Here is a 26,855-nt window from a genome sequence, read left to right on the forward strand (position 1 = left end):
CTCTGCCTGTTGCCCTGGTTGCATCTCTTCCTCCTGTCTCCCATTCTCATAGCCTATTACGCCCCCAAGCAGTGGGACAGATCCTTAAGAGTTTCACTTGTTTTTTTAAAATTATTATAACATTATTTTTAAATTGTATTATAAAAAATTATGCAATTATTTATTTATTATGATATGATGTTTTAGGAATCATTTCCCTTGATTATTGCTTTACATAAATATATAGACTACTGGTATCTTTGAATTATCTAGAGCAAGTGAATTCGCAGATTGCCAATAACTGTGAAATATCTATGGACAGGTTAATGTTCTATCTTACTGCCTTTTCTGCACTAATATAAATTTAACTTGAATTCTGTTCTCTAACATGTCTGTAGATATAAGCCAAAAACAATATTTTAAAAGGGCCGTATTCTGAATTTGTAAAATATTGAAATTGATTTACTTTTATTAAATCCTGAGTAGATTCTTTCTCTTGATACTAGGTGGTTGTAAATGCTCTTTTGGGGGCCATCCCCTCCATCATGAATGTCCTCTTGGTATGCCTGATCTTCTGGCTCATCTTCAGCATTATGGGGGTGAACCTCTTTGCAGGGAAGTACTATCACTGTGTTAATACCACCACAGGTGAACTCTTTGAAATCCAACATGTAAACAACAAAAGTGACTGCATCGATCTTATCAATGTTGAAAATGCCACTGATGTCCGTTGGGTCAATGTCAAGGTCAATTTTGACAATGTGGGCTTAGGCTATCTCTCCCTTTTACAAGTGGTAAGTAAGCATGCTTTTCCTTAGGAAATATTCTATTTTGCCTGGAACCTGACTTTCTTATATAGAGGTGCATATGAGAATCTGCCAACTAAAGAACTAGCTAAAACTACCCTCCTCAGCTGGTCCTTTGACCTATTCAATCCTAGCCAATAAGTTGATTTCTTCCTGGAAGAAATAGCTTTGAACCCAAATTATTGTGACCAGTTTTTAGTCCAGTCCAGTGTTTTAAACATCTGAACCTAAGAGAGGCACTCTAGAGAATAAAAAGTTGACCTGGATATGTAGAGAGAGGGAACCAAAAACCTCTTATTGTTGTAATGACAGCATCCATTTTAGTACATCTTTCTTAATATATCAAATTTCTAATGTCTCCTTTTTCCCATACTAACATTAAAAGATTTCTTTAATTAGCCCTACTCAATTCTTGTTTTGGGGGTGGGTTTGAAAGAAAAATCACCTTTGTCTGAGACAGTTTTTGTAAGTTTTGATATGTTTTGTATGCTGTATTTTTAGTCAGCCCTGGCATTCCAAATTAATAGTGTCCCTACTAACATTCAGCTTGACTTATCTGCTCAGAATGCCTTATTTTTGTCAGCAGACTGGTCTGTAGAACTATCTAGGACACTCACCAACTGTTTTGTTATGATCAGTGTGAGGATGCTTTGAGATTAATTTTGGTGATGTCTGTGGCTGTCTCTCCCTAGTTTGTAATTTTTTCTATTAATTTCCTATGTTTTCTCCTGATTTAAACTAATTTCCCCTGATTTCCCCTGAACCAAACCAAACTTTCTTTGCTTGTGTGATCAGGAGAAAACCCAGCTTTCAAAATATGCTTTTATTTCTAGAATGTCTCGTATTCCTTCAGAATGAATTCTATTTCCCCCTCTAAAATAGGAGTGATGATGCTTACCCTTTACCCTCACTGAAGCTACTACTATTCAAAACACTTTGGATCATATAACCCCCTCCACAGGTTCACATTCAGAAATGTGTTCCTGCCAGTTACATTGTACAGGAAAATAATTTCAATTCATGGGAGATAGGTTTCTACTTTTATTTGTTTTTATGAAGACATTCCCTGCTGATGTAAGCATATACTATTCTATTTCCTCTTCTCCATTTGTTCTTTAAAAACTAAGCCAAATTATTCAAAACAAACATATTTGTTCTTCCTGTATCTGCTCATTCAATATAGTAAGGTGACCAACTTTTTTACAATGAAAAGGAGGACACAAATAAATTGAAGAAAAAAATATCGTAAATAAAAGAAACATTTTATTCATTGCAACAATAATACAGACAACTTGCATGTGCAAAGTTTGCCAGCCAGGTGTTTTGGCGTGCTCAGCAGCAATTCCTATTGGCTTTCAAAAGCCAACAGTGGGAGTAGCACAGCTCATGCAAAAGTTGGAAAAAAAAACCATCAAAAAAAGGTGCCAGAATGCCGTTCTGAGCGTTCTATGAGGGGAAAAAAGCCCTGCAGATTAGACTTCAAATATCGAAAAGAAGGACATGAAGGAGGACACTTTTTGAGGGAGGACAGAACTTACAAAAGGAGGACTGTCCTCCCTAAAGGAGGACGGTTGGTCACTTTAAATATAGATTAACAGATGGTTCTAATTTTCATTAAAAAGAACATGCTAATAAGATAATATAATTTCCTTTCTCTCCCTGTTGTAACAAAGTCAGTTGTGTGATTAAATAAACACGGCTGTCCTCATCCTTTCTTATTCTCCCTTCATGAAGAAATTCTGTTTTTTATTCTTTTTTTCCTAAAAAGTTTAGAAAATGAGAATGAAAGATGTAACTTCCAACTTGAGTTGCCTCCTCTGGGCTCTGAGTTTATATATGGTTTTACAAATTCAGTGTCCTCTATTTCTGGGGTCCCCAGCCCCCAGTCTGTGGACCAGTATCAGAGCCCGGCATGCCAGCAACTGGTCTGCATAAACAAACAAAAGCCCCATCCGTGGGATGCAGGCAGCACACAAAACCATACACTCTCCAGTCTGTGGAAAAACCTTTCTTCATGGAACTGGTCCCTGGTGCCCCACAAGGTTGGGGACCTCTGCTCTATTCTCAATCAAAATAAATATGTCCTGCATTGTTCTACTTTGTAGGCCACTTTCAAGGGTTGGATGGACATCATGTATGCAGCTGTTGATTCCCGTGAGGTAACTTGAAAAGACAAATTTGCTTTCCCTCTTCTGAAGCTTTAATGGAGGATTTAACATGAGATTCATTGCTTCCTTTGCTTTTCCAGCAGGAGGAACAGCCTCAGTATGAAGTGAATCTCTACATGTATATATATTTTGTCATCTTTATTATCTTTGGGGCATTCTTTACTCTCAATCTCTTTATTGGCGTAATCATTGACAATTTCAACCAGCAAAAGAAAAAGATAAGTGTTTTTAATTTTTTTAAAGCATACGCTCTGTCAAATAAGTAGTTCTGTAGATGTTTTTATCAGCAGTACAGAAAATTAAATTACCCAAATTGCAAGCTCCCTGCAACTATTGAATGGAGCCAGACTATTTTCCTTTTGGCTATTCTTATGCAAAAAAGAGTACAGTGCAGGGGTTCAGAGTCTTTACCAATGGCAGAGTTTTGGAATTTTATGACAAATGTTGGTCTGGTTTTCCATAAAGTTTGCTATCTACTTTCCAAGCATTTGAATTACATATACTGGAACTGATCAAGGCAGAAGCATGAGATAATCTTATAAACATTACTTAGAACTGATTCACAGATTGCTATGAATAATCGGTGAGCCTTTAACTACAGATTGAATAACTGAATTATAGTTAAGTTTTGCTGCATGTCCTGTACTACAGCCTTGGGATCAGAGTTTCTAGAGCCCAGGAATCTATCCTAAAAAACAAGGCTGTTGTATAGGACATGCAGCAAAATAATCAATGAGCATGTAAAGAACGGAAAGTTAATTTGAGTGAGAGCTCATTCCTTCCTGAAAAGCACATTTAACTTACAAGGAAGAAAAATAAAATCTTTTTATTAAAGCATTCCAACAAATTTGGGGGGAGACAGACAAATACATATTACCAATAGTGACATGCTTTGGGACTTTGATGCATGGTCTCTGCTAATAATAACCTTATTTATATTATTATTGTTGTTGTTGTTGTTGTTGTTGTTATTCATTGCACAGTCAGCCAGATGTTCAGACTGGATTTGGCATTTTTGTCTACCTATTGAGTCCTTACCAAGGACCTGGGATAGGCAGATCTGGATGTTTGATGGTGTTACATATATCGTTGCAGGATGAAAACTGTTCCCAATAAAGTTGTCTTTTGCAATTGACTGATGGTGAATTTGTCAATGCCATTGTTGCTACTTTCTCATGCCACTGCTTGTAGTCAGTCTGTGTGATCTTCTTGCAGCAGCTTAGCAAATGCTCCACTGTTTCTTCAGCTTCTTTGCATAGGCAGCACTTACTGTCTGTTGCTGTCTTCTCAATTCTGGCTTTGTAGGCATTTGTCCTTCAGGCTTGCACTTGTGCAGCCAGAATTAGTCCCTCAGTCTCTTTCTTCAACTTTCCTGCTCTTAGCCATTACCAGGTCTTGTTATTATCTGCTTTTCCAGCTAAGTTTTTAATGTATTGGCCATGTAGTGCTTTATCTTCCCATGCTTCCATTCTGTTCCTCGTTTGGTCTTTCTTGTAGGCCAGTTTGTTCTCTCCAGTAGTCAATAAGCCTTCCTGGTATACTAACTTCAGTGCATCATCATCATCATTATCAATAATCATCATCATGATCATCATCAATTCAATTCACAATCTTAACAGTTCATGTCCTAACCAAGGACCTAAGAGCTGTTAAGGCAATGTCTGAGAATATAAGCAGTTCTGAGTAAGGTAGGGGTTTTTTTTTGCAAACTCAGAATATTCAGGTCTAGTAAGTTCAAAAATTCCATGTATCTAGGCAACCCTTTGAGTATTGCTCCAAGGGTTCCTATTACTATTAGTACAACATTGATTTCTTCCTCCACAATAGCTCAACTTCTATTTGCAGATCATGGCATTTCATTATTTTTTCTAGTTATTTCTCTTCAATTCATGCATCGCCTGGTATTTCAATATCAATGAACCAGACTTTTTTCTTTTCCACAATATGATATCAGGTGTGTTGTGGCCAGATGTCTGTCTGTTTGGATTCAAAAGTCCCATAAGACTTTCATTTTCAATAACTTTGTCAATTTAGTATTCCCAGTAATTATTGCTGCATTCGAGCCCAAACTTCTGACAAAGCTTCAGTGTATGGTTTTGGCAACTCAACATGATGTTGTAAATAATCAGACTATGAGATTTTGCTGCAGCCACTGAGAAAGGGATCCACTGTTTCATCTTTCTTGTTGCATAAGCAACATTTGCTGTTGTTGCTGACATGTTGAATTTTTGCTTTCATGGAATTAGTCTCTAAGGCTTGTTCTTGAGCAACCAAAATGAAGCCTTCAGTTTCTTTCTTTAGCACTTATGATCTCAACCAGCTCCATGTTAGCTTTGTATTTACCTTTCTTTCAATGTCCTTCAGGTATTGACTGTGCAAAGGCTTCTTTTTTCAGTTAGAAACTCAATACTCAATTGTTTCCTTTTGATATTCTGCTTTCAATCTTGTTGTTTTCAAGAGGTTTCCCTTGTTCACCTCCTTTAGCAGAGGCTCTTTTTTTAATGTAGTTATTTAAGCCGTGTTTGTTACAGATAAAACAAAAACTCTTCCACAGTTTGTTTTATCTGTAACAGTCCTCTGCCATCCTGAGATCTAACCAAATACAATTGATCAATATCACTTTTTGGGTGCAAAGTATGGTTCATTGTCATTAGTTTTCTTGTCTTTTAATCAGAATAGAGCTGGAAGGGACCTTGAAGTTCTTTTAGTCCAATCCTCTGTTCAAGCAGGAGAACCTATACCCTTTCAGACAAGTGACTGTCCAGTCTCTTCTTTAAAACCTCCAGTGATAGAGCACCCACAACTTCTGATGACAAGCTGTTCCACTGGTTAATTGTCCTCACTGTTAAGAAGTTTCTCCTTAATTCCAGGTTGCTTCTCTCCTGGATTAGTTTCCATCCATTGTTTCTTGTCCTACCCTCTGGTGCTTTGGAAAAGAGATTGACCCCCCCCCCTTCTAGGTGGCAGCCCCTCAAATACTGGAATATTGCTATTGTGTCTCCCCCCCCATCCTTCTTTTCTCCAGACAGTGTTTAAGAAGAGACTGGACAGCCATCTGTCCAAAATGGTGTAGGGTTTCCTGCCTGAGCAGGGGGTTGGACTTGATGACCTCCAAGGTCCCTTCCAATTTTATTATTATTATTACATTAGTCTCCAGGCCTTTAATCATCTTAGTTGCTCTTCTTTGCACTTTTTCCAAAATCTCAATGTAGTTGGAAGTCTGGATATGAGTCTGAATGTAGCTAACTGAATTCATAGCTGTCACTAAGCTATGATGTGGTGGCATTGGGCTGGATTTAGTGTGACCCCAACCAATGGAGGCCAACAACAAAGCCATGACTTAAGAGCAGGGATCTCCAAACTTGGCCACTTTAAGACCCATGGACTTCAACTCCCAGAACTCCCCAGCTAGCTGGATGGGGAATTCTGGGAGTTGAAATCCAAAGGTTTCAAAAGTGGCCAAGTTTGGAGACTCTTGACTTTGAATACAATGCATGCCTAACATCCAGATTTTGATTCAAGTTATCAAGTTCTAGTTGAGTCCAATCACTTATACCAGTCAATATTATATTACAGGCACTGCCCAAGTGTTAATTGCCTTTATGATATTTCCTCCACTCAGCTTTGATCTCAAGATTTTCCACATTCACTTTATGTATCTTGTTGAAGTAGCTCCCTTGACTTGGTTTTGCAACAGGTCCAAAACTCCTAAGTATTTGAATCCTTCTTCTGGTGTTACTGCTTTTATCAGCTCTTCATTATCAAGTTTGAATCCATCATTTTCAACAATTTTTCAGCAATTATTGCACATTTGTCAATGCCAAATTGCATTTCAATGTCTCTGCTAAACTCCTCAGTACTTTTCAGCAGTGAGCCCAATTATTTTTCCAATAATTTTAAATCATCCATGTACAGCAAATGGAAAATTTTCAAGCCTTTTTTAGCCAGTTTGTTTTGTTCAAAATGCTTGTACAAACAATAGAGGTGACAATGATTCCTTATTTGATTTCAACTTCACCAAGTTCATTACCACAGGCCATCAACTTAGCTTGCCATAGCTTCATGGAAGTCTTCAGGAATTTGTGGATGTTGCTCCTAATTCCAAAAATGTCTAAGCATTTCTCAATCCCTCTCTGTATAACAGAATCAAATGCTTTCTTATAATCATTCCAGTGCCTTGAAATAACAGGAGTCATTAGAAACATCAGAGAGTTTGTGCAAAGATCAATGGCACAATGGAAGACATAGATGCAGAGAGATTGGGAGAGGTTAATATCAAGAGAGGAATATTTCAAGAGAATTCACTATCACTACTACTATTTGTCATTGCACTGTTTCATCTGTCATCAATATTGAATAACTCAGGCCATGGCTATCAAATATCAAAAACATCTGCCAGACTATCCTACCTCCTTTACATGGACGATCTGAAGCTGTATAGGAAAAACACTATCTGAAATAGAATCACTGCTCAACACTGTCCATATATATAGCCAAGATATTGAAATGGAGTTTGGATTGGACAAATGTGCCATACCTATTATCAATCCAGGAAAAATAGTGAAAACTGAAGGAATCAAAATGCCCTACAAAAATAACATTAAGAGTCTGGATGAAGATGATTACTACAAATACCTGTGTATCCTTCAAGCTAATAACATCAAGCACACTGAAGTCAAGAAAAAGATTAGAGGTGAATACATCAAGAGAGTGAAGAAGATCTTAAATTCAATGGAGGAATTACCATTAAGGCAATCAACACCTGGGCAATTCCAGTCATTAGATACACAGCAGGAATAGTGGATTGGACTCAAGCAGAACTAAAAGCAATGGATAGGAAGACCAGAAAAATAATGACAATGAATCATGCCCTTCATCCTCGCAGCAGCCTTAAGAGACTCTACCTACCAAGGCAAATAGGTGGACATGGAATGCTGCAAGTACATCAGATGGTTGAAGAAGAAAAAATGGCTTTGGAAGAATATCTGAAGGACAATGAAGAAGATGCACAGAAGTTAGTTTGCCAGGAAGGTTTATCGACTACTGGAGAGATCAAACTGGCCTACAAGACAAAATGAAGAACAGAATGGAGGCATGGTAAAACAAAGCACTATATGGCCAATACATTAAAAAAAATCAGGGAAAGCAGATAATAACAAGACCTGGAAATGGCTAAGAGCAAGAAAGGTGAAGAAAAAGACCAAGGGACTAATTCTGGCTGCACAAATCCAAGCCTTAAGGACAAATGTCTACAAAGCCAGAATTGAGAAGACAGCAACAGACAGTATGTGCTGCCTAGGCAAAGAAGTGAAGAAACACTGAACCTTCTGCTAAGCTGCTGCAAAAATATCGCACAGACTGACTACAAGCAGCAGCATGATAAAATAGCCATAATAGTGCATTGGAAGATCTGCAAGAAATATTATTTGCCTGCAAGCAAGAACTGGTGGGACCATAAAATAGAGAAAGTCATAGTAAATGAAAAAGTTAAATTGCTCTGGGACTTTAGAATTCAAACAGACAAGAACCTGCCACATAATACTCTGGACTTAACAATTTCGATAAGAAATATGAAAAAAGTCTGGATAATGGACGTGGCAATGCCTGGAGATAGCAGAATAGAAGAAAAAGAACTAGAGAAGATAACAAAATACAAAGACCTACAAATAGAAATAGAATAACTGTGCCAAAGGCAAATAAGGGTAGTACCAATAGTAATAGATGCCTTGGGTACAATTCCAAAACAACTGGAGTACCACTTGAACACCATTGGCATTGACAAATTCACCATCAGTCAATTGCAAAATATGGCCTTACTGGGAACAGCTTCTATCATGCGACAATAACTTTAACACCATCAAACATCCAGATTTCTTGATAAGGACTTGATAGGTAGACAAAAATGCCAGATCCAGTCTGAACTGGACTGACTGTGCAATGAATAATAACAACAACAATAGCAATAATACATGATTTCACACTATGTCTAATGACATTGATTCTTTTTTTTACTTTGGAGGGAAAGATATCTTTATGACAGAGGAACAAAAAAAATACTACAATGCTATGAAGAAACTAGGTTCAAAAAAACCAGTGAAGCCCATCCCAAGGCCCCAGGTATGCCATTCTCAAGATCCAAGTCTATGGTCAGTGTCCATAGGAAAAAATTTCTCAGACCTCGCCCTCACTTGAATTTAGATATAAAAGCTAATTTAACTATTCAGAATATTAGTTTTGTCTCACTAAATGATAGTACTATATTATTTCCACAATTTAGTAACTTTTCTTGGCTATAAAGAAACAAACAGAATAAAAGTTGTATGCAGAATTAAGTTAGTTTGCAAAGGTCAGTCATTTTTTTTCAGATACATACATGTAAACCAAATATTCTTCCTTTGAGCCAAAAAGAAATAAAAGAGCATAGTCAATCTTTGATTCAATGGACTTTGGCAGGGCAGATTTCAGACACAACCGGCAAAAACTCTTATACAATGTGTTTCTGCACATGCATAAAATCCCATTTGGATTTAATGGAGATTTTGCTTTAACAGGCATTTTTTCCTTCTCCCTTTAGTATGGTAAATTGAGAATTTACTATACAAGACTCTCGGGGTCATAAAAATAAAGAATTGCTATGTTATGACAATTGCTATAAAGTCTATTTTACAGAAGGTAAACATGAAGAAAAAAATTGAGGTTCCTAACAACTTTTCATATACCCTTAATCTTTTTCTACCAACATTTTCTATGTCTTTCTTTCCTTTGCATCCAAGTTTCTTTTTCCTGGATTCCAAGTCCTACATTTCCTACTGTTTTCTAATACCAACATCTTTACAGCAGTTGTGAAATTGAATATTGTATACTAATGGTCCCTACAGAGGCAAACTGATATTATTAAGTGATTCCTGGTAATTCCTTAGATCATTATCTCTCTCCAAGGCCTCATGGATCAGGTGTTAAGAGGATAGTGATGTCACCACAAATGGTGAGATTAAAATATTTCAATTTACTTTATAGAAGTTAGTAAATATTAAGGGTGACATTGGATGAATTAGACTTTACGGGAAGTATCACACCCCAACATTAGGCATTTCCTCACTAAAGTTCAACAGCACTATCTCAGTAAATTCTAAAGTCTACCAAATGGACTGTGAATCACCAATTCCTCTCTTAGGAAAGCTCACAAGTCACAGAGTCAGATATCTTAGCAGAATATGAGATTCTAGGGCAATACAGTGATCTTGTTTTTTCTTAAAAACATAAGGAATCTTTAACTTTTTTAAAAAAAATAAAAATAATAATTCAAAGTCAAGAGACTTGTTTCTTCTTTTAAAAAGTGAGGTTTGCTACTTTTGGTGTCTTCAACCACTTCAAGGCAATAAAAATTGGAAAATTTTATTTTTGGGTGGCACACTGGATGACTTAGATTTAGTCCTTCACCAACTTTTTTCTTTGAGTTTTTCTCCATTTTTCTTCCCTTTCTTTCGTTTTCATGTTTGTCATTGTCCATGTGTCTTGCACCCTTCCTGTCTTTCTGTCATACACGCATGCATACCTTCCAAATTATCGAAGAACAAGTATCAAGGGATGATCTTTGACTTTGTGACTCAGCAAGCTTTTGATATAGTCATCATGATCCTCATTTGTCTTAACATGGTAACAATGATGGTGGAAACAGATGACCAAAGCGAAACCAAGATAAATATCCTTGCTCAGATCAACTTGATCTTCATTGTCATCTTCACATCTGAATGCTTTCTCAAGATGATTGCCCTGAGGCACTACTTTTTCACTAACGGCTGGAACGTCTTTGACTTTGTTGTGGTCATTCTTTCCATTGTAGGTAAGAAAAAAATATAAGCATGATTGATCTGTTTCTAAATACTTCAATCAATGGTGTGTGCAATGGAAATAATAGGGCAGGAACAAAGGTGGTATAGAATAATTACAATTATCTAAAAGCTATTATGTAACCAACATACTTAAATCCAACTCCAGGAGCAGATCTGTGCATATAAATAATCATGTAATCAAAGCTTTTTTCTTTTTTTTATTGAAAAATTTTATACAATTTTTTTAATACAATACAATATCCCCCCCCACCTCCCCCAACCCTAAACCTCCCCCCCTCACTTCCCGGAGCTGATTACAGGATTAAAAAAAAAAAAGCAAACAAATTCTAGCTAAGCTAGAATGACTCAAATTCAAAAGAAAAATTTCAAGCAAAAACATAAATAACAATATAAATAATTCCCACTTTAAGCTTTAAATTATTCAAAAACTAAATAATACTTTCTAATCCCATATTTATTCTGTACAAAATTTATCCATCACTAATAATAGTATTAACTAATAGTAAGGTAAGTTAATGCTATTAATGTTACTATGTACTGTGTGGCTTTAAATTACAAGAAGGCATTTTATTAATCTTTTGGGACATCAACCACTGGCATACTCATTTAGTTTAATGAGTGGAAATGTCATCTTTCTATGTGGAATGAAATTGGCCCAATAAAACAAAATTTGATTGCTTGTAAAAGATTGAATTATTTTTAAGAAGTTGTCAAACAAGGTGTAAAAATTTACATTTAGAGTTTAATATGGATATTGATTTGAAACAAATTAAAATTGAAACTTTGTCAGTGAACAGATTACTTTAAGTTAAACCCAATTTAATAAATAGATCTGATTAAACCTCATATAGTAGGTCTACCTTTACATCTGACCAATACATAATATATATTATTATTAATATTAATACCTCCAAATCACAAGACATTGGCTTTATTCTTATTCTTCCCCTCTGCAGTTTGAATATAAAGTATAAAAGACTAAAAAGAGATTTTCGTAAACATCCCAGACTTTGAACTACCCAAGGAACCAAAACAGCAAAGTTTCGCTGTCAGGCAAGCTTCCACACCAGCCGCCTTTCTTCCCTCTCACTTTGCCTCTTTTTAACCTCACACCCCACCTACTGTACGGGAAGGCAAAAGGCTCGCTCACCCTCTCATGAAAGATGGCCTCCATGTTTATGTGTTTCCCACCGCCACCATCCACACCACATGGTCCGACCCAGCCAATCAAGCCACGCTCTGACTCTGGTGCTCCTGTGTCCTGTCTCCTCTTGCACTGTACAGCCAGTGGGGCATTTTTAAAAGCATTTTCGAAAATCCATCGAAAAAAGGTGTCAGAACTCTGTTACAATGTGTTCTATAACAAAAAAAGCCCTGGGAATTTTTAAAAACGTTTTCCACAAAATCTTGGTAATCATTAATATCAATTTGATAATTAAAAATGGCGTTAAATACGAGCAATTGTTCTTCAGCTGATTTCCATGGAACTAATACTTCTTTAATATTTCAGTAATCTGGCTCCAAAAAATTGAGAAATTGTAATTTATTCTTATCTTGAAATTGGCTACAACTTGCTTTTAAATGTTCACTATCCATTAGTTTTTTTCAAATTTGTTATGACTTTTTCTAAAAGTCTTTCCTGAGGAAGGCCAACAAATCGATGATTTTCTACAAATTTTATATTTTTGAAGGTTTCTGAAGTAATTAATTCATCAACTTTTTTTTTTGCATGGACCCTTTTCCTTTCCAAGCATTTGAAATGCTTTAATAGATCTTATCATGAGTTTTTCAGCCTTTATTATGTGTATATTTTTTGCTTGCGATGCATTTGAAAGAAGAGAAATTTCATTTAAAATATCAATCATCAATGCCAAATCAATAATAAAATATATATTTTCAAGACGGGCAGCCATACCTAAGTACTTTTCATTTGAATAAAAATAGTGATGTAGCGCTGAATAAGTGCGCCACACAGCTAGGGTTGACCTTAAACTACAGGCAGCCCATCTTGGTCCCAAAACTCTACCAATCTTTATAATTTCAATTCCAAGTTGTTCGGATATTTTGTTAAATTCAATCTCGTTCTTATTGGATTGATAAAAAATAGTATATATCTTATCAATAAGTATCTGAAAATGATTTACTTGCTTCATTTCTTTTATCAAATCATCTAAAACAAGATGGAGGCGATGGTTTAAACAGTGCCGTATTATTATCTTTGGAAACACTTTTGCTATCCTAGTACTCACTCCAGATTTTCTCCCAAGCATAATGCTGGCACCATTGGAGCAAAATCCTATTAATTTTTTTTCTAGGTAGTTTTTAGTAAGCCTAACACTATTTAAACTTTCCATAACTGAAGAACATATTGTCTCTGCATCTGTTTTTCCAATTCAACTAGCTCATTGTTGATGGTGATGTAACTGAATCTTCAACTTTTTAAGAAAAGTATAACTGGTTTGCAAGATATCATTGAGACTTTGTCAATAATCAAACATATTTTCAGATTATTTTCAATAATTTTAGTAAATATTTCTTTTTAAATTTCCTTTGCAATAAAATTAGCTACTTTCACAGCAGTTTTACATGAATGTAATCCTATTTCCATATCTAATCTATTTTTAATTTGCACTTCTATCTCATCTTCTATGTTTGAAAATAGTTTACATCTTTTTGCCAGGCTGTAAACTGTATTAAATACTCTACAAGTAGTACATAGATATTTTTCATTCATCGTATCTATTGCTTTTTTTATTGAATTCTGCTCACATTGTTTTAAATTCTCTTTACAAATGTTATGAGATTTTGATGAAAAATGTTTTCCTTTTTTTCCTTAGAGAAGCTTGTTATACCTCTTTATTTTTCCCTGAAGCCTCAATCTGTAAAACATTTCCATTCTTTTAACACATGAACACTTTTCTCTTTTATTTTGCACAATACTCATAACCTAATTTTTTTATTAAAAATTACCAGCCCAGTCATATTTTTCCTTAAAATTGTTATATTGTTGCACTGTCCAACATTCCAGAAGACTATTTTTAATTTTGGAGTTTTTATCATTTTTTATTTCAATAATTGACACGCTGCTTTCTTCAAGTTGGAGTGGTTGTACTTATGATTATTTTGTACTATCTAAGGCCAGTTCTGATACAACTGATTCCGATTTTGGTTTTTTATTAAAGAAATCTGTCAAACTCTGTTGCCTTTTCATCCTTTTAAGAGGTACTGCAAAAAAATTAAAAAATGTTTTATTTTAATTTATTATTATTATTATTATTATTATTATTATTATTATTATTATTATTTACAGACATTAATACCCTTTATCAAAGATTACAAGATATTGTACAAAAACTTATTGAAAAGTGTATGCATCAATAATCAAGCAAGGGCATGTAATAAAGAATGCAAAGTTTTATAACATATTATTACAATCACGGGAGAAAATTATAGAATAAAGAGTAGGCAATAATTAGAATTGAAAGAAAAAGGAAAAAATGTAAAAGATAAGCCAATAGCTGGGAAAAGACAAAAATATCACAAACATAAGCTGATATTGCTCAAGTAGAAAAAATATCATTATTCAAACAATGTGTATAAACTACATTAGTATCAGTATTTAGAAATAAGGTATTTCAAGAATAAAGGATAAATATATAAGGGAACAAAAGAATATATAATCACAGAGAATGGGGGGGAAAAGAAAAAATATAAAGTACCAACAATGGAAGTTACATAGCAACACATCACAAATATGAAAAAATGGTCATAAGTTACTTTTTTCAATGCCGGTCACTAAATGAACTGTTGTAACTTGAGGACTGCCTGTTTAGAAGTTATCTCTGACTAAATCAGTGTTTAGTGTATGCAATTATATATCTCTGGGCTAAAACCAATGTTTCTGGAATAACAGTTCATGAAATCTCTGCTACTTATAACAGTTTATTCCATAAAATGACAAAATTGCTTAACTAAATAAGCATTTGCTATATGAAATCACAGGTTGCTGCCAGTGAACCACTATTTGCTGTCTGAAATAGCACCTGCCACTTAAACAGTGCTTATTATATTAAAACACTAAACTAAGTTTTGATATATATGAAATTGAAATTCTGCTATTTAAATTTAAATCATAGGTCATGGTATAAAATAGGAAAGCCCATTCTGCTACAAAGAACTACATTAGAGTTTAATGCATGAAATCACAGAACCTTTTAAGAGCTTTCCTGCTTATCATTAGTTGCGCTCTGAATAGCTAGATAGGAAAAAGTTCCAGAGCCACAATCCCAGCAAATACTTGGTGGCCCCGCCCCCTTTCCCATATCCACCAATCGGGAAATTAGAAACATCATCATCATCATCATCATGCTAAGAGCAGGAAAATTGAAGAAAGAGACCGAGGGACTAATTCTGGCTGCACAAGACCAAGCCTTAAGGACAAATGCATATAAAGTCAAAATTGAGAAGACAGCAACAGACAGTAAGTGCCGCCTATGCAAAGAAGCTGAAGAAACAGTGGACCACTTGGTAAGCTGTTGCAAGAAGATTGCACAGACTGATTACAAGCAGCGGCATGACAAAGTAGCAACAATGGTGCATTGGAAGATCTACAAAAAATATCATTTGCCTGTAAGCAAAAACTGGTGGGATCATAAAATAGAGAAAGTCATAGAAAATGATAAAATTAAACTGCTCTGGGACTTCAGAATTCAAACAGACAAGCACCTGCAACATAACACCCCAGACTTAACAATTGTCGATAAGAAAGACAAAAAAGTCTGGATAGTGGACGTGGCAGTGCCTGGAGATAGCAGAATAGAAGAGAAAGAACTGGAGAAGATAACAAAATACAAAGACCTACAAATAGAAATAGAAAGACTGTGGCAAAAGCAAGCAAGGGTAGTACCAATAGTCATAGGCTCCTTGGGTGCAATCCCAAAACAACTGGAGCACCACTTGAACACCATTGGCATTGACAAATTCGCTATTAGTCAATTGCAAAAGGCGGCCTTACTAGGAACTGCTTCCATCCTGCGACGATATCTGTAATACCATCAAACATCCACATCTGCCTATCCCAGGTCCTGGGTAAGGACTCGATAGGTAGACAAAATGCCAAATCCAGTCTGAACATCTGGCTGACTGTGCGATGATCCATAATAATAATAAGTTGGAAGGGACCTTGGAGGTCATCTAGTCCAACCCCCTGCTCAGGTAGGAAACCCTATACCATTTCAGACAAATGGCTGTCCAGTCTCTTCTTAAAAACTTCCAGTATTGGAACATTCACCGCTTCTGGAGGCAGGTTGTTCCACTGGTTAATTGTTCTAATTGTCAGGAAGTTTCTCCTTAGTTCTAGATTGCTTCTCTCTTTGGTTAGTTTCCACCCGTTGCTTCTTGTCCTGCCTTCAGGTGCCTTGGAAAATAGCTTGACACCCTCTTCTTTGTGGCAGCCCCTGAGATGTTGGAACACTGCTATCATGTTCCCCCTTGTCCTTCTCTTCATTAAACTAGACATACCCAATTCCAGCAACCGTTCCTTATATGCTTTATAGACATGAAGCGTCTATTCCTGAAATTATTCTGAGTAGCACCACCTAGTTTTCACCTCAGTGACATGATCAAAGATGTGGTGTCTCCGTTTGGTTTTGTCGCTCCCCTCTTGGACTTTTGGGGAGGAGTTTTTTTTTTTCCTTCCTGGAAGGAAGTTGAGCAAAAACCAGACGTGTTCCGGAAAACACAGATTTGTCATAACTGGTTTGCCGAACTCAACAAACAATTAGATATCGGTTCTGCCGAACCAGTGCGAATCGTCTGAATCCCACCACTGCTTAATGGCATGGTATGTCCATCTACAAAGCAAACTGCAATTGAAGCTGAACTGACAAATTGTTCCAAATAACAATTGTGATCATTATTGCTAAAGTGGTATACCAACTTTCTCCTTAACAAATCTTGAACCCTGAAGTATCTATGGAGGTTGTGATAAAATATCCCTGTTCTACAAAACAAGCAAAATCATCTTTGAAAATTATTCCAGAGTTTATCTGTTGCCTTCATTACTTAACAGGGAAATTTCCCATGCCTTTGGAACATTATCCATCCTCTGGAAGAAAACCCATTTGATGGCATTTCTAGGAATATTGCCAAATCTCCGCAATTATTAAAAGAACTGAATTTTCTTTGCTGTTCATAGGCAATCCATATTTGTGATAATGAAACTAGAAAACTTCTTAACTATAAGTGAGATCTGCAATTCAAGCTACATTCTGCCTCCATCCTTTAAAAAGGGATGTTTTTGACCATTCTTTCTACCTCTTGCTATTTATTTAGTGTCTGTGCAAACTATTCCTTACCTGTTCCTAAAGAAATAATCATTTCTTCTTGTCATATCTTCATAATGTTGCCTTCATCGCATCCCCAATGCAGAATTGATCACTTAAAATTGTCTTTAGCAGTTCTAGTTTTAAACCACAATTACCGAGTGGGAAGGGATTTTGGAGGTCTTCTTGTCCAACCACCTGCTTAAGCAGGATACCCTATATTATACTGGAAAAATGGCCATCCAAACTCTTCTTAGAACCTCCAGTGATACAGCACTCACCTCTTCTGGAGGCATGCCATTCCACTGATTCATTGTTCTCACTGACAGGAAATTTATCATCTTTATTGATCTCTGCACTCTTTCTAGAGTCTCAATTTCTTTTTTGTATTGTGGAAACCAAAACTGGATACTGTATTCCAAGTGCGATCTTACCATTTCAGTACAAGAGGTACTAATGCTTCATGTAATCTTTATACTGTCCCTCTGTTAATGCAACCTAAGATTGCACTGGCCTTTTTTGACTGCTGTCTCACAAGCAGTCACGGTCATATTTAACTGGTTATCTGCCAGGTCTCCTGGTATCAGGTCCCACCTATTCTGTATCTGTGCATTTGGTTTTTCTTGCCTAAATATAAAAACTTATTTTTCTCATCACTGAATTGTATTTTGTTGGATATGGCCCAGTGTTCAAATCTCTCAAGATTCTTCTAGATCTTTAACCTATCTTCTAAAGTGTTGGCTGTTCTCCCAAACTTGATGTCATCCGCAAATTTGATGAGTTCCTGTTCTATCCCTTCATTTAATTATTTACAAAATGTTGAAGAATATTGGACTTAGACAGAACCTTGAGGTACTCCACTACATACTTCCTTTTATATAGAAATAGTTCTATTAAAAACTACACAATGAGTGTGGTTGGCCAGCCAGTTACATATCCATCTGGTGGTGATGTTGTCTATTCTAGGGGTCCCCAACCCCTGGTCCATGGACCAGTACTGGGCTGCACCATGCCAGCAACTGGGCCGCACAAACAAGGAAAGCCCCATCTGCTGGATGTAGGCAGCACACAAAACCACACCTCCTCGGGTCTGCAGAAAAACCTCTCTCCACGTAACCAGTCCCTGATGCCCAAAAGGTTATCTGGTCTATTCCATATTTTTCTATCTTATGAAGAGGTAGGCTATGGTCTGTTCTATCAAATACCTTACTGAAGTCCAAATATACTATGCTCACCTCATTTCACAGGTCCACTAATTTAGTCACTTTGTCAAAGAATGCAATAATGTCTGAGATGACCTGTTTTGGACAAACCCATGATGGCTTCTAGTAATAGCTTTGCTTGTTTCTAGATCAGTGGTTCTCAACCTGTGGGTCGGGACCCCATTTGGGGTCGAACGACCATTTCATGGGGGTCGCCAAACAACGCAGTCCGCCATTTTTTTCCACTTTTCCTTAGCTGTGCTAATCCCTTTTATTCTATTGGCTTTTGAAAGCCAATAGAATAGACTCTCTTGAATAGAGTCTAATTCTATTGGCTTTCAAAAGCCAATAGAAATTGTCCAGGCTGTCTCTGCCCTGCTGAGCCCACCAAAAGTCCCATTCTGCAAACTGTGCTGCATCAGTTGAGTACTCCTCGACTTACGACCGGTTGAGTAGTCCTCGACTTACAACCGGTTGGGGGTCGCGGCATTAAAAAGGTTGAGAACCACTGTTCTAGATGTTCACAAATCCACTGCTTATTTTTTCCAGGATCTTCCCTGGTATTGTCGGACTGATAGATCTGTAATTTTCTGGGTTCATTTTATTTCTTTTTAGAAGATTGGAACTACATTAGCTCTTTTTCAGTACTTCCCCAGTGCTCCAAGATTTTTGAAAGATACAGTTCAGTGGTTCAGAGATCACATTTGCCAGCTCCTTCAGAACCCTGGGAAATAATCCAACTGGTCCTAGTGACTTGAATTCATACTCAAGTGGATAGATGTTGTATTATCATTTTCTTTCCTATTGCGACTTGTATTCCTAATCTGTCTTTTACAGTACTGCTTTTATTTGGTTGGTCTGTTTCTTCCTTTTGTAAAGACAGAAGCAATGAATTAAGCAGTTCCACTTTCTCCCTGAAGCCTGTAGCTTCCTTGCCATCTTCTCCCAATAGTAGACCAATCATTTCCTTGACTTTTTCTTGTTTTTTATATGTTGAAATAAATTTTATTATTATTATTTTTAACATTTATTTCAAGTCTTAGTTCATTCTGGACCTTAGTTTTCCTGACTTCATATTTGCAGATATAGATAGATGATAGGTGATAGATGGATGGACGGATGGACAGATGGATAGACGGACACAGACAGATAGATAAATACATTCTGCCACCTTTATAGGATTTCCATTGCATCTGCTGACAAGGATTTTCATACTTTTTACTGCTTATTTCATGGACGAAGAGCTGTGCTATTCTGTCTATTCCATCTGGGTTTGGGAACAATGGTACCCAAAAAAATGGAACTGGACTCCTTGGACTTTTGCTATCAGCATTGCCATTTTCTTGCAGCTGACTCTTAGCACTGCCTCCTGCTTCATTCCATGAAAGAGACTTAATCTTTAGGCAGGCTATTTTTTAAACACAGATTTATGGGTATTCCAGAAAATTAGATCTGATTTCAGAAATAGCTCAATTCACGGGTCATAGGCATGGAGAAGGCAGAAAGGGATGATCACAGCTGCTAGGCTGATGTGGATGGGTGGTGCAGCTTGGTGGGTGCAGAGGAGTGCTGCTTACTTGGTGCAGACAGAGGGGCAGGGACAAGTGGGCATGACCAAATGGATGCAGCTAGTTGGGCACAGATGAGTGGGCATGGCTGGGTCAGCATAGAACCAGATAACTGGACAACTTGGTGCCCCACCAGCTCTTTGCCTCCCCCAACTGCTGGCAGCCAAGCATGCTGGGAAAATCTGTGCTGGGAAGCTGCCAATTGTGTCCCAGCTTGGGGAGAAGGACCTCTCTTTTGGTGTGCTGGGTGCTTCCCACACATGCACATGCGTACCATTCTGAATTTGAGGACTTTTATCTGGATCTGTGCTGGGAAGCTGCCAATCGTGCCCGGGCTTGGGGAGAAAGACCTCTCCTTTGGCATGCTGGGTGCTCAAGTGCACGCACACACACACACACACACACACACACACACACACACACACTTGGGGACTTGCCTCATTCTGGCGTCATGTTGGCACTAAGATGCAGATCATGGATCAGCAGGGATAGCTGAGAGCCATCATAAGACACTTCAAGTTTGATCTGGAGGAAGCTTGCAAAAGGAGGTACTGCAAACACAATACTAAAGGGGAAATGAAGTCCCTAAATGTCTGCATTTGCAGAATTGAAAATTTGTGCTTCAAAGGGAGCCTCCAGCTTGCTAATCAAGGGGAAGAAAAACAGCTTATAAAAATCCCCAAATTTCAAATGGCAGCATGCCAAAGAAGAAGTCCTTCTCTCCAAACCCAGACACCATTGGCAGTTTCTTGGAACAGATGTGATAAAAAATCCCCAAATGCAGAAGTGTGTGTGTGTGTGCGTGCGTGCGTGCACGCTTGGCTGCCAACAGTTGGGGAAGGAAGGAATTGGTGGGGTGCTGAGTTGTCCCCAAATCCAGTTACCTGGTGCGACTTGTTCTAAAATAACTACAAACGAAACAAAAACTACACATACTTCTAATCTACCTATGTTTTTGCTTTGATAATTTGATTCCTGAGAATTTTTTTTATCATGTTTTTCAGTTTTTATGATAACATGGGTAGTCCTCACTTAGCAATAATAATTGGAACCAGAATTTCTCTTATCAAGCAATGTGGATATAAAACACAGTGACACATGATTGCATCCCTTAGCAATGGCAGTTCCAGTTAACATTGTTAAGCAAATCCAGTGATGGGATTCAAATATGTGAACAACTGGTTCTCTGGGTGGATACCTCTTCCAGAAGTCCATTCTGGGCCTGGGCAACAAAAAATTAGCTACCGGTTCTGCCGAAGTGGTGTGAACTGGCTGAATCCCACCACTGAGCAAATCCCATAAGGCCATTAAGTGTGACATTGCGTGGTCACCATGTGGGTCTCCCTGATGGTTTCCCCAGTACTTTGCTTGTAGGAAGCCAGAAATGAAGAATTACATGATCATGTGACTGTAGGTCCTTCAATATCATGATTACAAGCCAGTTACTAAGCACCCAGATCATGAGCATGTGACTGCAGGATGCAACCATTGCCACATTTACAAGGACCAGTCATAAATGCCATTTGTTTAACACAGTTGAACAGTCACTGAATGAATGGTTGTTAGGAAGCAAGAAACACCTGTAATATATTTATTATCTTGATTGTTTCTTCTTTATAAATATGTAAGATTCATGTAAGAAAGTTTGCCACAATTCATCTTTTTTCATAGTCATGAACATAGATGGCCATTCCAAATTATCAAAGGCTTTTTTATATCTAAAAATATCATGGCCATTTTCTTACTTTTCTAATTTAATTATCAATAGCATTCAAAATATATCTAATATTATCTCTCAAATATCTCTTCAAAACAAATTCAGCCTGATGTGGGCATATCACTTCGGTTAAAGGCCATTTTCTTTCTTTGCAATTATTGTTATAAAAATATATAATTTATAATTGTGTAATTAAATATAACTCAAGACATAAACCTCTATATAACTCAAGTCATTTCCCTCTTTATAAATCAAAGAAATTAAAGCTTTCTTTCAAGAACAAGGAATTACTTGACGTTATCAAATTTCATTCATTTCCTGAGTTAATGATTTAATCAAAATTTTCTGGAAGATCTTATAGTGCAATATCTGTTTGGTTCTGGAGATTTTTCAGTTTCATTTTTGAATTATGTTTTTGTTTCCTCCTTAGTAACTGACTTATTAAAAGTTTCCTTTTCTTGTTGAATCAGTTTTGTAAGTTATATTGTGTCTAAATACTCTTCAATCTGTTTTAATATGTGTTTGCTATACAATAATTTAATCTGATTTCATGTCATTTTCTTTTACATATTATGCACCTTTTTGTATCCTTTCTGCATCTAAAGTTTTTCAAAAATATTTAGAAGCCATTCTTACTTTTAGGTGGCCTGTTTTAGTTTCAGACTGATAGGCACTCAATAGTTGAATATGATATTGGGGGGAATTTTGTATGTACAATGTTTATGGCATTAAATGAATTATTAATAATGCTTTTTGAAAATTGATGTGGTATTTTGTGGTTTGCTGAGAAAAATGTTTTCCTATCTTTCAGGACTTGTCCTCTCAGACATTATAGAAAAATACTTTGTATCACCCACTCTCTTCAGGGTCATCCGGTTGGCCAGAATTGGGCGTGTTCTTCGGCTGATCAGGGGAGCAAAAGGCATCCGAACACTGCTCTTTGCTTTGATGATGTCTCTGCCAGCACTATTCAACATTGGTCTCCTCCTATTTCTGGTTATGTTCATTTATTCCATTTTTGGAATGTCAAACTTTGCTTATGTAAAGAAGGAATCTGGCATTGATGACATTTTCAACTTTGAGACATTTGGCAACAGCATCATCTGTCTTTTTCAAATCACCACATCAGCTGGTTGGGATGGCTTATTGAATCCTATCCTGAACAGTGGTCCCCCAGATTGTGATCCTCATCTAGAGAACCCTGGTAGTCATGTGAAAGGTGATTGTGGCAACCCCTCCATGGGCATCTGCTTTTTTTGTAGTTATATCATTGTCTCTTTCTTGATTGTGGTTAACATGTACATTGCCATCATTTTGGAGAATTTTAATGTAGCCACAGAGGAGAGCAGTGAGCCTCTCTGTGAAGATGACTTTGAAATGTTCTATGAAACATGGGAGAAGTTTGACCCTGACGCCACACAATTTATAACTTACAGCACACTTTCTGATTTTGTGGATACCCTGCAAGAGCCATTGCGAATTGCTAAACCCAATAAAATCAAACTGATCACTATGGACTTGCCTATGGTTCCTGGAGATAAAATACATTGCTTGGACATTCTCTTTGCCCTGACAAAAGAAGTTTTGGGAGACTCTGGAGAAATGGATGCCCTGAAGGAATCAATGGAGGAGAAATTTATGGCTGCAAATCCCTCCAAAGTATCTTATGAGCCCATTACCACAACACTAAAAAGAAAGCAGGAGGAAGTCTGTGCCATCAAAATCCAAAGAGCATTCCGTCGATATCTGTTAAAACGGTCAGTGAAACAAGCTTCATATCTGTACAGGCAGAGTCAAGATATAGAAACACCGAAAGAAGACGCCCCAGAGAAAGAAGGAATGATTGCAGAGAAAATGAATGCAATGTATGGCTCACAAGTAGAAGTGGAAAAGTCCCCAGAAACAGCTCCATCTCTCGTACTTGAGCCAATAAGTAGTCCAGAGATTAAGAAGGATTCTGGTAAAAAGAAAGAGCAGGACAATAATGGCAAGAAGGAAAATGACTCTGGAAAAACTAAAAAAAGTGAGAATGCCAAACGTGGTGTAAAAGAATCATCTGTATAATGAACACACATTTGGACAACAAATGTTGGTGTATGGTTCCAAATGACCTTTTTCACAAAATCCTTTTGGCATCTTCTATTTTAATACACAAACAAGATTATTTTGTCAGATTTCAGGTACTTCACACCACAGTTCAACATTGAAAGCAGAACTCCATCTGGCTTCTGGCTTGTTTGCTTCTTTTTAAAATTCACCACAATGTGCAAAGTGCTTTTTGTCTTCTTTTCTCATAATGCAAATGTCAATTATCTCCTTTTCTGGTGAAAAGACATCCTAGTTTCATGTTAATGCTTCAGAATCGGTTCTGATGATTCTAAATACCGAATTATATCAAATGAGTTGAGAATCAACTCTTTATTAGTAGAATGATTAAGCAGTGCTAGATATAAAGCACTGCTAAAAATAAAGGGGAAAATAAAGCAGAGCTAGAAATAAAGGGGAAAAGAAGGAAGTTCATTCAAGCTTTGAGTGAAAACAGATCATTTCTGGAGAATTTCACCAGAATCTCTTACGCTCCATTTGCTAAAAAAATGTGCCAAGAATAACCGTTATTTACTTATTGCTCTGATCAATTATGCAATTTTTCAGAAGGCTGTATATTTTACTAATTTATTCTGCTAATGCTGGGGAGATGTAATTGGGCATGGAAGCCTTGAATCCCTGAACAATATGTAGGTATATATGTCTGAGAATTCATTTACTTGTTAATATTCTTTCAATTCTTATTCAGCCACAAGAACTAGAAATATGCTTGCTTTTTCAGTTAAACTTGAAGTTTCCAGTTGGCTGAAATTAATGCCCATTGCCAAATTCTGCCCCTATGCAGACACTGGATATGACAGTGGAAAGTACAATATGGAAAGCCTGACCCTAGTGACTAGTGCTTCTTAAATCCAGTTTGAAATGGTGGGAAAATACTCATCTTTAGCAATTTCCTCTCTTCTTTGTATGTCTTTCTTGAAGGTGCTGGGAGTGAAAGTTAGGATCTGTACTGGTCCTCAAGCATTAGCAACTCTGATTTCTTTAAAAATAATAGACATAAATTTGGGCTTAGGATTCTTTCCAGCAGGAGTGGGTGTAAAGTGAACAGCATGGAGTAACAGCTGAGATAACAACACAGTTTAGGAACACAAAATTGCAATGTCTTAAATGGGTTCAATTTTTTTATTTAAATAATTTGAGCAGACTTAAAAAAACTTTTTGTTAGAAGTGGCTGAAAGTCCAATTAAGTCTTAATTATGTATATGCTTTGTTTCTTTTAAACAAAAAAAAATCAAATGTGATGTGCTAATCTGTTCTAAAGGTTTATTGCCAAATTAGTAACTTTTCTAAATTAATTCTCAACTTTACAGATAATAATCTTGGAATGTAAGCTGCATTTTTTATTTGCCAATCCACTGTTTTCTTCTTTAAAGAGCTCTGCTTTAGAATGTGGCATGCATGACATTCCGATGACAGTCCAAATTGCAATTTGCCTCTTCCCCTTCTCTCCTCCATTAACTAGTCAGGAGGAGCAGAATTCTCATGCACCGAGAGGAAAGGGTGTCCCAGAGGAAAAGATACATTTTCCAAGGGATGATTTGTGCAAAGGAAATCTGATAGCTAAGTAGGCTATCAAAAATGTACTAATAAATTCTGCTTAGAGTATATAGTATCTGTTAAGCATAGTAGTGCAGTTTTGTGAATGTTTTATTTATTTTTAAAGCATTTACACAAGAAGAATTTTTCAGCAATTTGTATCTTTATCAGTGTGGAATCAGTGCAAGAAAAATAAAACAGGAGAGAGATTATTTCTTAACTTTATTCTTCTGCCTGTCCCTTAATCAAACAAAATTCCTTTTTACTTGTCCCATTATTCAAAATCTGCTTTAATGGCAGCCATTGTGGCCTTCAATCAACAATTAAATTAGCCATAATGTCATGCCTTATAAATAAATAACCTGTGGTACATCCAAATGGAAAAATGTAGTGGTTGCAGAATCTCTGCTACAGATATATGTACTATGAAAATAATAAAGATGTAAATAAAGAAAATAAAGCTGTATCTTTAGATGTATGTTTGCTGTATCTATAGTCTGCTGTTGTTCACCCTGATGACCATGACTGTTGTGCAAGGTTTGCTTCAAACCATATTGCGAAATATGTAGATGATACAATAGTATGGACTTTATTCAGGTTGATAATGAAGTTGCTTACCAGGAGGAGGTGGAGGGTTTGGTGAGGGTTTGGTCTGGTGGATATAAAAACAGCTTGGTTTTAAAAGTAGGAAAAACAAAAGACATCACTATTGATTTCAGAAAAGGCATGCTGAGCCATACATCTCTATACAAAAGATTCAACTATGGAGATGGTTAATTTCTGGGTGTGCAGTTGACAAGCAGGTTAACTCAACAGTGGGACACTGGTGAAGCAGGTATAGAAGCACCTGCATTTTTTGTATCATATCTTCCCCTATCCTTACTACTTTCTATAGAAGGACGATTGAAAGCATCCTGTCATATTGCATTACTGTGTGGTTTAGAAGTATTACTGTTTCAGATAGGATAGTTATATAGAGAGTGGTGAGGACAGCAGAAAAAAATATTGGATGTTTCCTTCCTTCTATTCAGGACACGGCATATAAGCGCTATTTGACCAACTCCACAGTATTGTCACATCCTCTCCATGACTGGTTTTCTTTGTTACCTTCTGGGAGGAGGCTTCATGCTATCCAAAGCAGAATAACTATATTCTGTAATAGCTTTGCACAATATAGTATCAATCTTGTTAACTCTCAAGATTCTTTTTTCAACTATGTGTTCAAAATGGATATCCATATACATGGATAAGTGGCACAAGAAGAAAAAGATCACCAGAGCACAATTTACTCAATTAGGTCCAGTAATGAGATTGAGGAGCCGGGCGCAGATCTTAGCTGACCTATAAAAGAACTTCCTCACTTCCTAGCATTTTAAGCCCTGTTGATGCCGGCAGAAGCCGGCGAAAGCTTGGCATTTTTTAATTAAACTTTTTACAGTTTTAACTTCCCTGGTGCTCACTTTTATTTTATGTATATGTATATGTATATACATACATACATATATAGGTCTTCGGTTATTCGGGTTTTCTCCCGCATAAAATTGGAAGTGTCTTGGCGACGTTTCGACGAACTCCCATCATGGGTAAGGGAGCATAT

General features: G+C 36.8%; 1 protein-coding gene across 2 annotated transcripts in view; it reads left to right on the top strand.

The window, feature by feature from the left end:
- The window catches only part of LOC120302654 (sodium channel protein type 4 subunit alpha-like), a 160,686-nt gene extending 134,950 nt beyond the window's left edge, over positions 1-25,736 (top strand). For both annotated transcript variants that reach the window (XM_039331422.1, XM_039331423.1), the window contains 6 exons: positions 486-773; positions 2,891-2,944; positions 3,034-3,171; positions 8,966-9,070; positions 10,526-10,796; positions 22,428-25,736. In XM_039331422.1, coding sequence (XP_039187356.1) covers positions 486-773; positions 2,891-2,944; positions 3,034-3,171; positions 8,966-9,070; positions 10,526-10,796; positions 22,428-23,680 — 2,109 coding nt within the window. In that variant the 3' untranslated portion in view covers positions 23,681-25,736. The remainder of the gene's footprint in view (positions 1-485; positions 774-2,890; positions 2,945-3,033; positions 3,172-8,965; positions 9,071-10,525; positions 10,797-22,427) is intronic.
- The last annotated feature ends 1,119 nt before the right edge of the window (positions 25,737-26,855 follow it).

This window comes from Crotalus tigris, unplaced genomic scaffold (genome assembly GCF_016545835.1).
Source record: "Crotalus tigris isolate CLP2741 ecotype Arizona unplaced genomic scaffold, ASM1654583v1 scf7180000024437.13266115, whole genome shotgun sequence".
Taxonomy (NCBI): domain Eukaryota; kingdom Metazoa; phylum Chordata; class Lepidosauria; order Squamata; family Viperidae; genus Crotalus; species Crotalus tigris.